Below are 13,275 nucleotides of genomic sequence, written 5' to 3'. Positions count from 1 at the left end.
CCCCCCGCAACCTCGCCTGGCGCTTTCGCTTGCTGAGCCATCCCTGGTTGCAAGGAGCACCTGGGGGAGCTTGTCCTCGGACGACGAGTGACTAGGCCCAATCACGACGCGGATCATGGACTTCAAAAGGTGCGGGTGCATGGTGAGATGGTGGTGGCGGATTTCCTGAACCGCCATTTGATGCTGCTGCAGGACAGTAACTGCCCCGCGTGGTAGTATACCAGAATCAAGGATATCGGTCACATTCCCCACTAGGGCCCAAGACCTTGGGCAGCCCGGTGCATGTAGCTCCCGCTTGCGCATGGTCCGGGGAAGGGACCGACCACTTTGGGTCTATTGTACGCAGCCTTTCCCTACATTTATGTAAGAGGTTGTTTCCAGGACTTGAACTCGTAACCTCATGATCACAAGGCAGCAGCTTTACCACTGTGCCAAGGCAGTTGCTCACCTTGTTGCTCAACTCGCACAAGAGCGCCACCCTTCTGGCCAGTGTTCTGCCCCTTTGCGAGGATCCCACCAACACCGTGATTCGCCGTGGACTTCCTCGACACTCGGGGAATACGAGCACCAACAGACCAAAATCTTCCTCGTGACCCGCCAGCGACGGGGCCAACAGTGTAGGGTCAGGGCCAGCATGACTCTGCCGCTCGCTCGGGCCACCCGAAGAAACCACGACAACAAGTTCCGACGACAGCTCCCTCCCCGTCGCCGCCCACGCCAACCGAGGGTCTGGAGGGGGACGATGGTCAGAGCGGCAACACTTCTCGACGGGTTCATTGCCTGGTCGCAGGAGCTTTCCGATCCTTTCTCTTTTCTGTGACTTGGAACTTACGTCGGGGAGCTGACATTCGTCAAACCACCCAGGCCGACCAAGAGGGTGACGATGGTCAGAGCGGCAACGCTTCTCAACGGGTTCATTGCCTAGTCGCAGGAGCTTTCCGATCCTTTCTCTTTTCTGTGACTTGGAACTTACTCGGAGAGCTAACATTCATCAAACCACCCAGGCCAGCCAAGAGGATGAGGGCTCTTTTGCCCAGGGAAGCCACATCCGCGACCGTCGCAACCCCTGAGCCCCCGAACACCCCCGCGCCTGACGCAGACACAGAGTGCCCGAAGGTCCCCTTGCCTACCGGGATCTCAGACTTCCTAGTCCTGACAGCATGTTTGCGCGCCCGACATGGAGCCCGAACACCCAGGGGCCGAGGACAGCGATGTAGAGAGGGCCCGTGGGGAGGCCTTGGAGCCGACAGTGAAAATCGAGGCGTCCTTGGGGCCAGAGGTACCACTTGCAGAGGCCAATCGACCCGAACAGACCCCTTCACTCTCGACGCACCATGAAGGAAGCAGGACCCCTGGGCCAGTGGCGATGCCCCTAGACGACGCGACTCAGGAGAAAGCAACAGAGGAAGCCTCCGCGCCTCTCCTTTAGCCGCCTGGATGCTGACATCATGGGCGCTGAGTTCGAGCTCATTGTCATACGCACAACAATGGAGGGCGTTGTGGGGATCGCGGACGGTCTTGAGAGATTGGCCACTGGTCTTCGTGCCTTCTTCACGACCATCCGACAGGTGACGGACAAGGAGTGTCACGGCCTAGCCGCCACGGTGGTTGAGCACGTGCTAGCCAGTTACCACGATCGCGACTCCAGATTTATGGTGGAGCCAACGCACCTAGGGCCGGTTCACGAGGCAGCAACTCGTGATCGTGAAGCTGTCCGGGCCGTCGCCACGGAGGTTGCCCGCCGCTTCTGTCGTCGTGAATCTGCGGGGTCGGTGGAGCCACTGTCAAGGCTGACGATAGTGCCCAGGGGCGCTCCTGAGTGCGCTAGTGGCACCGCCTCCCTCACTCTTTCTTCTTGCTTCTGGGGCCAGAGAGCTTGTGTAATAAAAAAAACTTATCGTGTGACTGTTCGCTACTTCGTGGTTAGTGTGCATTCTCTTTTATCTGTAATGAACGTGGAGGTTCGGCCGTTATTAGAAACAACCATTGACATCCATCCTTTGCGGTATCTTATGTCACTTTTTCCCCCGCATCTCTTAGGGCCCCGAGCACGTGTGCCTGCCGCGAGATGCCTGAGCCAGACTTGAAAGCAAAAACGAGGAGAGCATCGCTTCTCAGGGGTGTTGCGCCCCCGGACGCGCTTGTCCAAGGGCGCCCTTTCTGACAGGTAGCGTACGACAGTGAGCGGAATGACATCAAACAAGCACACTTGGGCAAGGGAAAAACCCGCAAGATTTTGTCCTGTGAGGTTTCTGCTTTCGGATCAGGCCCCGATGTTATCGCGGCTCAGCCTAGGTCGCCTTCTGCATCTTCTCATGTGTTCCTGCACATGCAGAAAGTGCCCTAACGGTGGCGGCTATTATGCCGCTGTGAGGTCGGCCATCACTCGGGCTGACCGGTCAAACTATCATAGAGAACACCAGGTTCCTTTAACACGTCGCGACACTGCCCGAGAGAGCGCAATGGTGCCCAAGGTCAACCCCAAGCACAGTCACCTTGTCGCCGTGTTATGGGGAAAGGCCATGCATTTCTCATGCCAGCTTGATCATGGCGAGCCTTTTGGTGAGACTAGGGCCTACAGCTGGCCATAGACAACGATCTGCCGATAGGTGAAGACCCCAAAACTAATGCAATGCATAATCGAAGGAGAAACATATGGGTGCACACATGGTAGTTCTGCCCGAAGCGACCCTTAATTCGGGACCAGGCTCTTTGTCCTTAAGAGTCGAAGCTGACATGCCTGGTGTCACGGTCGTCCCTAAGACGCGCAGGGTCCCTTGCGGGGACACAAGAGTCAAGGGAGCCCCCGAGGCCTATACCAACGAGCTTTGAAGTGCCACCGCCGTATTGTACTCGTGAGCCGTCGCGCCAAGGCGACGACAGTCACCATGAGCGGGGGGCGCACCCCGCATGCGAGTTCCACACGCGCCACGATGTTGCTCCACCCTTAGAGATGCCCCACCGGGTTGTCGGCGCTGGGTGTCGCCATCGCTGCACGCGTGGTTCTCAAGCTGGCATGTTTGCTGGAGAAGATTGGAGCCTTAACCCCTGACCTGGCGCGCCAGATGTCGACGGGTGATCGTCGATATCGGAGCTACGATGCAACTCTTAGATTGTCTGGTCAGGGGTTAAAACACTCCCTCACTGCGCACAACACGGCAAGGCAATTTACTCAGGTTCGGGCCACCGGCGAGGTGTAACACCCTACTCCTGCCCTTGTGTTCTTGGTGTATATTGATCTGGTAGAATTTCAGCTAGCCTATTACAACCTGCTACAAATGGCATCTGCCCCTTTTATACTTGGAGGGCCCTGGCGACTCGGAGTCCAGACGGCCAAAAAGGAGGTCATACCATGATGTGCGCCACTATAGGCTCACCTGCCCTTCGAACCTCCCATCAATCGTCTCCTCACAAAGGTCAAGACACATGCATACACTTGCCCACTCCGACACGCATCCTGACGTTGCACCTACCATAGCGTGGCCTTCTTCAACAATGTCCTCCCTTTGTCCTCGAGGATGATTGGACATGACGGGTGGTCCTTGCTCCTCGAGGGGAGAACGCCTGACGGCGGATCCCCCGAGCACCCCTTCAGAGTCCGTTGGGCCAGACCTCAAGTACGGTGGCACCATGGTAGCTTCCCCAGGAAGGACCTGAGGGAACCCCGTCTTTGACCCCGCCGACAGCAACTAGGCCATGAACTTTAGGTCTCCGAGGAAGGAAGTCGAATCCAGTACTAGGACCACCAGAGCAAGGGCTGAGTTTCTTTGTCACATCACAAACAAAAGTATTTATGCTTCTACTCGGATAGATTTCTACAAAATTGTGTTTACAACATGTTTCCTCAACTATAGAAGTTCAATCTAGAGCAGTGTGTTCTTCATTTCACATGTTAATTTTCCTTAGGTCAAGCTGGCTACGCAGAAAGCTGCTCATGTGCCAGAGCTGTGGCTTGCTGACTAGAGCAACTCCAAACAGTCCAAACAAGCGCACTTTTGTTTTTCTCGTACATCTTAATAAAACATAAATACCTAAGGTGATGAGAAAGAGCGAGCAACGGAGGAGGCATAGGTTAACTCAGTGCATATGATCATTTGCAGTATAATTTCCAAAATCCCATACAGCGTGTTGAAGGAGGTTTCACCCAGGAAATTATTAATAGTAAAGCCAATCCGGCTTATACCATTAAAAAGAAAATAGGTAACTCTCAGGAAAGTACGCTCACCTAAAAATTCTGCAGCGTCCTTGGGCAAATTCATTACTACTTGTGTGACTGGATGCACATGTTGGCTTGAGTACATCGCATTAACAAACCTTCTGGCATCCATGTTAAATACCTGGTTAACAGAAGATTACGAGCAATTTTCACCTCAAACTCATGAAGACGCAAAATATACTAAACATTGAATTATACCTGGCATATACTCTCGTCCATACCAGAATACTAATGCTAATTATGCTAAGAAAGAAGACTGAAAATAACTTAGATTCATTCATCGCTTCATTGATAATGGAGTATACGTCCTCCTTTATATATGGATTCTGATCTTATCCCCTTGGACAGCATCTTCAATTCTTCTATGGGACGTATAACTAAAGCTAGGAACAATATTTATCAACTGCATGGTAGGTACCATACAGAAGATGGCCTGCTTGGCTTGAAAGGAGGAGATCATGGACTACGAGAAAGAGCCTTGGGAGAAACCAGATTGATCTATTTTATTGCTTAATTCTGAAAGGTAGGCCAACTACCAAATAGATAGTTATATTAGCCCTGATAGAACTCAATAGTATATAATCTAATAGATAATACTCCCTCCATCCGGAAATACTTGTCATCAACATGGATAAAAGGGGATGTATCTAGACGTATTTTAGTTCGAGATACATCTCTTTTTGTCCATTTTGATGACAAGTATTTTCGGACGGAGGGAATACAATTTTATCCAAATAAATACTGCAGCTAACTATAACGACTAGCATAACTAATGCTAATAAGCGGCCTACATCTCCGACATAGATCTAGACAAACAAAATAAATGCACTGGTGCTACCCTAACATATTTTGAAGTAAAATTGGGAATTACCTCAATTTTTCTCTCAAGTTTGTTAAGAACAATGTTTTGCTCAAGGTACTCAACTGCAGCTGGGTTTAGGTCATTTGCATAAACATATTTGACTTTTTTTGCAGCTGAAATTGCTATTGGCCCAACACCAGAGAATACATCACCTGCATGAGGATAAAACATCAAATAGTTAGTTGTGCAAGGGGAAGCAAGGTTAAGCGAAAAGCTCAGTCTAGCGAAATGGTCAGTTTCAACATGACATTAGCAACATTAAGTTGTATAGTTTATTAACAATTGTTCTACAACTTAATGATGCATGAATTAGGGCCAATATGGGCAATGTAGCCTGAGCGGAGTTCCATCATGTTATATTGTGGGACTACGAAAACTAAGTTCAGTAAATTAACACCAATATTCACCAAAACTATATATACTCAAAACAAGCAGAGCTGGAACTTACATACAACATCAGAATTTTGAAAGATATTGTTGACAAGCCTCTGCCTTTCTGTTGATAATCTAGAATTCCAATAGCTGTACCAGCCATCATAAGTCATTAATATTGGAAAGAAAAACATTATAAAATTGGTAAACAAACAAAAACTTTAACACTTAATCAGCGCTACTACTTAAGGAAGATAAAAACATACTCCCTCCGATCCATATTACTTGTCGCTCAAAGGGATGTATCTAGCACTGAAATACATCTAGATACATCTATTTCAGCGACAAGTAATTTGGATCGGAGGGACTACTTAATTTTAGAAATTAGACACGAACAAGACACAAGATTATAGTAACAGGTTTTCAGGTTCAGACATTGTGTCAACAGCATAGAGTATTGTGTGTTCAGTGCTGCGGTCTCCAGTTCTCCACTCTCCAAGGCCCAAGCAAATGGAATTCACACTTCAGAAACAAGTATACTTTGAACCAGACACCGTCTTCCAGTTTTCCTCAATAATATTGAAGGCAATTTTGCTCCAATGACTACAATCTAAAAGTAAGATGCTTCTTTCATACGGAAAAAACTTTTATAAGCTACTATTTGCCTGTATCACGCTTGATGAATTAAGGATCTTTAACCAGGCAATATGGGAATGTGAAAATTACTGACCCACCAAAGCATCTTTTACTACTGTTGCAATTTATGAAGCTCTAGATAACTTTTGTTTGTTTAACAGCCCAGTTCGGTCCAGCAATGCATGGTAGTCTGGTACTGACCAAATCAAGCCTAGGAAGCCAGACATATTAATTGAGTCTAATCCTTTCGTTTTGGCGAAGTGTGGAAAAAAGAACCATTATTGTTTTTGCTCCTGAGGCATTAGAACTTGCCTGATTTTGCACCATGCTTTAGTAAATCATTTCATGCCTATCTGCATGCTACTCCTTCCGTTCAGAAAACAACATACTGGACATTGGAATGTTCTCCAACATGTAACTTGAGCATCACTTTTATATTTATACCCTAGGAAAAATAGTGTCATGTTCTTTAACAGAAGCAGTAAATCCTCATGATGGACATGAGAATGACTACATTTTCAATTGACCTATTTACAGTTTTAGACGCTAGGCATACCCAAGGTTATGGCCGCTGCTAGGCGTAAGCCGGCTGATTTTTGGAAAAGATCAGCCGGCTCGCCAGCCGTTGATTTGCATCCGTATAACCTGATTTCAGCCACTTGATCCTCCGGGACCACGACCGGATCACGCCATCACTTGTACAAAACCAAAACATGCCCATGTCTCCATGTAGCGTCTTCAGCCACCGGCTATGCTTGCATAGTGGCGTCCTTAGGTTGCACGAGCCATGTAGCTGGTCAGCTCACAGCGAAACACCGGCGAGCTTGTCACGCACCAGCCATGGCTGCAGCGCCAACGAGCTCAATGGTGGCAGCAATGATGCTGTTGCGACCACCCGCTGGAGGCACCAGCAATGTATCATTGCAGCACCGATGATACTCCGGCGGCCCCGCGATGCTCCATCGAAGCAACGGCGATGTTCCGGCGGCCCCGACGGTGTTCATCGTAGCACTGGTGACGCTCCACAAAGCTCCATTGCAGCAACGGCGATGTTCCGATGACCCCGACGATGCTTATTGTAGCACCGGTGACGCACCGATGACCCGAGGACGCTCCATAACTGCACCGGTGATGCTCCGCAAAGCTTCATTGCAACAACGACGATGTTTCGGCGGCCCCGATGATGCTCCCTCGCATCACCGGTGATGCTCCGGCAGACCGACGACGCTCCATAGCGGCATGGGTGATGCTCCGCAAAGCTCCATTGTAGCACCGGTGATGCTCCGACAACCCGACGACGGTCCATAACAGCATTGGTAATGCTCCACAAAGCTCCATTGCAGCAACGATGGTGTTCCGGTGGCCCCGACGATGCTCATCGTAGCACCGGTAATGCTCCGCAAAGCTTCATTGCAGCAACGACGATGTTTCGGCAGCCCCGATGATGCTCCATCACATCACCGGTGATGCTCCGGCGGCCCCACAACGCTCCATAGCAGCACGAGTGACCCTCCGCAAAGCTCCATTGCAACAGACCGGTGATGTTTCAACGGCCCGCCAATGCTCCACCATAGCACCGGTGATGCTCGAGCAGTCCGACGATGCCCCATCATAGTAAACGGCAGCCTGGGATGCTCCATGGTAGCACCGACGACTCCTTGCAGCACCGGGGATGCTGCGAAACCAGGTGAGCCCTTGGTCGCATGACCCCCTTGTTTGCAGCAGCGTCCGCCGTGACATCTCACATTCGTCGATCACCCCCTCGTCAGCACCGCCGGCCGTCGGCTAGCAGCAGAGTTGCCGTGCTCGCAACAATGGTGTTCCTCCACTCAAAGCATTGCAGCGTGGTTGCTAGTAACGGTGGTCTCGTGTGGTCCATGCAGCGCACGTCGGCTTGGGCGAGGGAGTGGTGGTGGAGGGGCGCGCGGCGGGACTTGGACGGAGTGCCAGAGTTGAGGGTGGAGAAATGCCGGCGAGATCCAAAAGGAAGCAGTCAATGCGCGTGGGGGAAGAAAAACGAGTGGACGTGCTGTGCTGCATGATTTAAGGCGGAGGTTGAGCGATTCCTGCGCCCAAAGTGACGCGTGGCGATTGCTTGACGCAGTTGATTTTTCCAGAAAATCAACCGGATGGTTTTAATACTTTTCCCAAGGTTATCTAGATTAGGATGAATTTGACAAAGGCTTGACTTCCTAATAGCTTATGAATAAAATAGGAAAATTAGGGTTTTTTAACAAGCGTGACTAGAAAAAAGTAGCTTGTTAGCCACTAAACTATGGCACAGTAACACATCATAAAAACTGAAAGCTTCGCATTAATTGCAAATGAACTTGTATCCTTTTATGCTAACAATGAAACTAATGCTATTGTGATTTAAGATTTAAGAATGACATAAATTCCGAATGTGGACAGAACAAACAGAACAGGTACGGATAAGAACATACACTGTAAAAAGATCAACTTGAAAACGAAGGCCACTCAATGACTCTCTATTAACAGCAACACGTCATAGAAAACGAAGGCTTCACATTAGTGAACTTGCATCTTTTTATGCTAACAATTCACTAACTTTATTGTGATTTAAGAATGACAAAAAAATCGAAATGTGGCCAGAACAAACAAAAGAGATATGGATAAGAACATACACTGTTGCAAGATCAACTTGAAAACGAAGGCCACTCTCAATAACTGTTGTAACAAGGGAATCGTGGCCAGCTAAGATTTCAAGTTGCATAGTTCTGTAATCATTTTGAATAGCATCAATCTTATTGACAACAGTTTGGATCTTTGGCTTGTTTTTGTCTAGAACGACCTGCATGTCGAATCAAGTTGTGTTCGAATTAAAAAGAAGATCCAAAATATGGTTAAGAAACAACATACCATTATGTACTCAGAAATTACCTGAGCTATAAGTGTCTTATAAGGTAAGTGTTCATCCCTCAAGTTCAAGTGGGCAATATGTCCTACTGTCTCAAAGCCTGCAGGAATGATTATCCCTTCAGGAAGTAATGCCTCCAAGACCTACACAAGATAAACTGAAATCAAATTATTTAAACAATATACAAGGTGCAGAACAAGGGAGAAAATAATGCAAATTCTTCATGTGGATCACATAGATCATGGAATGGACAAATAATGATGAGAGAACATGATAGTTTTAGTCTCGTATTTCCAGAACATTCACATGAATATCTGAATTTATAGATATTTCTGTCATGGTGCATTAGCTTCTGGACAGAAAACAAATGCCACAGACTTGCCATATCAGTAGAGAAATATTAGTCAGACAACACTTTATAGGTGGCAAGTGGCAACTATCTGACCATATATTTTTTCTTGCCAATACGATGACGCAAAAAGATATATTGATTGCATTTTCTGTGAACACATCTCTGAACCAAGAACTGAACATTACCACAACTAGAAACTGACCCAGTGCAATGACAGTTAAATCTACCTGAACAGGTTGATGTTTTTCCTGAATCCTGAATTTGCAAAGGCAGTGTTACCTGGACAGCACAAGCATCAGATACAAATACAAAACAGAAGCCCAACAATTCAGGTTCCACAAGTTAGGGTTCTAGAACACCCACAAACCTTAAAAAATAGCCAATATACTAGAATTAATAAAAAAGGCTATTATGCTAAATTTCCATCAGTGTCCAGTTGATATTTTCCTTTAACCTGGGGAATACTCTCATGACACCCGGCCCCTGTGTTGCTCTAACCTAGGGGACTCGGGCCGCAAACCAATCCCCACAGCTGCCACCCCCACCCCCCTCGACCTGCTCCTTCCCATCGCCGCTGGCGAAGACGCCCCCAGGCAAAACCCATGCAGCTACAGTGGCAGCGGGGCTTGGTCAGCTTGTTGCAGCGACGCGCTGCGTGCTTGTGGGCAGCAGAGCTCACAGAGGAGACGCCACGTCGTTCTATTGAGCTCAGTGGAGAAACGACGGAGTTAGACTAGCGGCATGGTTAGCGTGCGGCGGCGGAGGCTCTGCAGCCGCGCGTGGGCAGGCTCGGCTTGCAGCGGTGGCTGTTGTGGGCGCGCGACGGGAGCGCAGAACTGTGTGGGCGTGCTGGTGACCCAGATCCTAGGCTCGGTAGCGCCGGTGTGGTGTTGTGGGCTGGGGCCAGCGAGGAATGATTGTTGAGGGTGCGTTGTAAGCCAGAGCAACAGCCCTAGGTCAGTGCATCGCTGTGGTCCACAGATGATGCCGACTGCTTATATGTAGCGACCGCAGAGACCTACAGATCCAGATGGAGGTGTGGCAGCACGCGCCTTCGAGGGCATGGCGGTGGTACATTGGGGCATGAGGTGCCATGGTGGTTGCTTCCTGGGATTGACGTTGTGGTCGATGGTGCCGATGGCTCATTGTAAGTTGTACGGGCCAGGCTGGTGCGGCTATTTTAGCAAATGTATCCGAACTTGGTGTGAAAGCATAGCTCTGACCTTAGTCGGCCCTAGCGATGACAGCGCCTTAGGTGTTGTTCCCCTCCTTGGAGGCATCATTGCAGAGCTATGATCTCGCTCCTTCTGATGGGATCTTAGCTCCCTGGGTGAAGATCCAAGCTCTGGTTCTAAAGAAGCAGGCGACAGCCTCCCCGTGGTTGGAAGGGCCTCAGGTCTCCTCCCATTATCAGTTTGCCGGTGGGGATGGTGGATGCGATGGGAGGAAACCAGGGCAGCGGCTTCCGAAACCGCAATGTTTCAGAAGCCAGAGCAGCAGCTCAACCGACGTGGTGTTGTAGGATGTCGGCTCTGCTAGCTTGGGTGACTTGCGCGCAGCCTTGGGGCCCGTGTGCGCGTTACTGATGTACTCCCTCCGTCTGAAAATACTTGTCATTGAAATGAATGTATCTAGATGTATTTTAGTTCTAGATACATCTATTTTCATCTATTTTGATGACAAGTAATTCCGGACGGAGGGTATCAGTTTTCCTATTAAGTAACAGCTCGAAGAAGAAAAACATTTGCAAAATAGAATGAAAAGAGCTTTACAATGACAATTTTTTTCCTTCATTAGTAAACTGTGGATCCTAGAAAACTGTCAGTTCCTTGTGAATCTTAATGTTTCTTACAGAAGCAAAGTAGTCTTGCCATGCCTAGGTAACACTGCCCAAAGAAACAAAATGTATAACTATCTTTGTTTGATGCTGGAGCAAGTTTGTATGTATCAGCTTCAATGTACTTGTGAATTCTGTTGGAAATAAGACGCAACATGAAGCCAGTTTCAGGAGTTTAAACCCTCAACACAAATCATGCTCAAGTTTTTGTATGGGGGAAAAATTTAGATTGTAACGATAATTTTTCTCAATTGCTTGAAGGGAACAAATATATTCCTGACTTCCCAAAGAAAAAAATATAGAAGTACAGATCTGACGTAAACAAATGTTATGGTACCTCATTCATTGGCCAGTAATCATAGAACAGGGTTAGCTGACATTGCACAAGCTCATAGGCAAAAGGTCCACCCTGGTTGGCTTCGTGTTCTAACACAACCTGCAAAAGCGGTAACTAAAACCAGTAACATATCTGCAGTTGAATAATGTAAGGTGGCACAATGTGCTGACTGAAGCACCAGCGCACATTGCCCCAGTCTTCATTCAACCATTGTTCAATCTCCACAATAACATTCAATAAGGAACTTTGCTAAGCTATGTTTCTACATTGAGCAGCTACTATTAAGGAAGGCACCAGAAATCATCACCTTGACGGCCTCGGGGAGCTCATCAACTCTCCTCTTGGCGTGACCCTCATCCAGCAGCAGCAGCCGGGTGGGCTCCCCTCGCCACGCGCCCTTCCCGAACCCTTTCTCCCCGACTAACCCCTTCCATTCGTCTTCGTCGTCCTCCCCTCCCTGCTCCAGCACCTCCACGACATAGACCTTGTCTTTCTCGTACTTGGTCTCCTTGCCGCCGGCTGCTCTCCCCTTCGTCTCCCTTCGCGTCCGCCCGGTGGGCCGTGACATCTTAGCGAGGATGGGGAACTCCACGAAGCCGCGGGCATTGAACTCGCGGGCCAGCTTCTCGCGGCGCGCCACCGCGGTCGGCGGGAGGGCGGAGGAGGACCCGGGTGACGTGGGGGGAGATATGAGGCCGTCGCCGTCGTCGTTGGGGAGACGGGCGATGTTGCGGACCCGGGGCCAGTTGAGCAAGTGTCCGCGCAGGCGGCGCTCGAGGGACGCGCAGGCGGCGGCGGGAACGCGGAGGGCCGCGAGGTCGAATGTGCGCGAGAAGGAGAGGGGCGCTTCGGGAGGATGGCCTGTCGTTGGGCGACCGCGGCGGAGCGAGGGGCCGTGGGGAGGAGGTTGGGGAGGCGGGGTTGGTGCGGCTTGTGATGTGGAGGCAGTGGCGTAGAGGGATTTGGGGTGGAGGCAGAGAAGGAGGCGGCCAGAGGTGAAGCGGCGGAGGCGAGGGAGGATGCGGTGAGGGTGGAGTCGGAGGAGCGGCGGCGGCGTCGCCATGGAATAGGGGATGAAGCAGGGGAGCTGAACTCGGATCAGGTACAGGTTAGAGCAAAGGTATAATTTGTCCTGAAGAAGATCAGGTCCGTTTATTATTATTCTTTTTTGAGCTTGATGATCGGGTCCGTTTGATCGAAATCTCACGGACCCTCCCAAACCTGCGCCATTTGTCGCCTGTAGCGAGTTTTTTTTTTTTTTTGGAAGAGTGCCTCGCCTCAGCGCCCCATGTAAATGAGCTTTTTTGGGGTTAATGTCGCCGCTTTATTTAAAACTCCACGAAAGCTCGGAATGTCATCCGAGATTATATCCAAGATACAGTCTCGGGAACCCCCAAACAAACCTTACATAATTCATCACCTGCTCCTACTCTAGCCAATTTATGCGCGATGACATTAGCGGTTCGTCGTACCCATGACACCTTGACTCCTTGCTTCATCTCCAACATCTGCTTTATATCATGAATCCAGGGGCCTATTGCCGAGAAGTTTCTGCCCTCTTGCTGGATCATCTGGACCACCTTCAAGCTATCCAACTCTAGATGGATATTTGGCGCACCAATTTCATCAACTACGTGCCGAGCTCTCTTACATGCAAGGATTTCTGCTGCTTCCGGGTCCACAGTGTGTGGAAAAACATGACATACACCGGCCAAAAATGCCCCATTGTGATCCCGTATCACTGCCCCACCTCCTGCCTTGTCGCCCACTTTTGACACCGCTCCG

General features: G+C 49.5%; 1 protein-coding gene across 2 annotated transcripts in view; it reads right to left on the bottom strand.

Annotated features, from left to right (window-relative positions):
* The window catches only part of LOC119275495 (tRNA (guanine(37)-N1)-methyltransferase 1-like), an 18,472-nt gene extending 5,869 nt beyond the window's left edge, over window positions 1-12,603 (bottom strand). For both annotated transcript variants that reach the window (XM_037556349.1, XM_037556350.1), the window contains exons 1-7: window positions 11,798-12,603; window positions 11,491-11,589; window positions 8,988-9,107; window positions 8,732-8,898; window positions 5,527-5,600; window positions 5,088-5,230; window positions 4,226-4,337 (exon numbers count right to left, since the gene is read on the bottom strand). In XM_037556349.1, coding sequence (XP_037412246.1) covers window positions 4,226-4,337; window positions 5,088-5,230; window positions 5,527-5,600; window positions 8,732-8,898; window positions 8,988-9,107; window positions 11,491-11,589; window positions 11,798-12,553 — 1,471 coding nt within the window. In that variant the 5' untranslated portion in view covers window positions 12,554-12,603. The remainder of the gene's footprint in view (window positions 1-4,225; window positions 4,338-5,087; window positions 5,231-5,526; window positions 5,601-8,731; window positions 8,899-8,987; window positions 9,108-11,490; window positions 11,590-11,797) is intronic.
* Between the last annotated feature and the right edge of the window lie 672 nt (window positions 12,604-13,275).

Source organism: Triticum dicoccoides, chromosome 3B, assembly GCF_002162155.2.
Source record: "Triticum dicoccoides isolate Atlit2015 ecotype Zavitan chromosome 3B, WEW_v2.0, whole genome shotgun sequence".
In the NCBI taxonomy this organism is placed as follows: Eukaryota; Viridiplantae; Streptophyta; class Magnoliopsida; order Poales; family Poaceae; genus Triticum; species Triticum dicoccoides.
The sequence above is the reverse complement of the archived record's forward strand: the minus strand, read 5'-3'. Positions and strand labels throughout refer to the sequence as shown.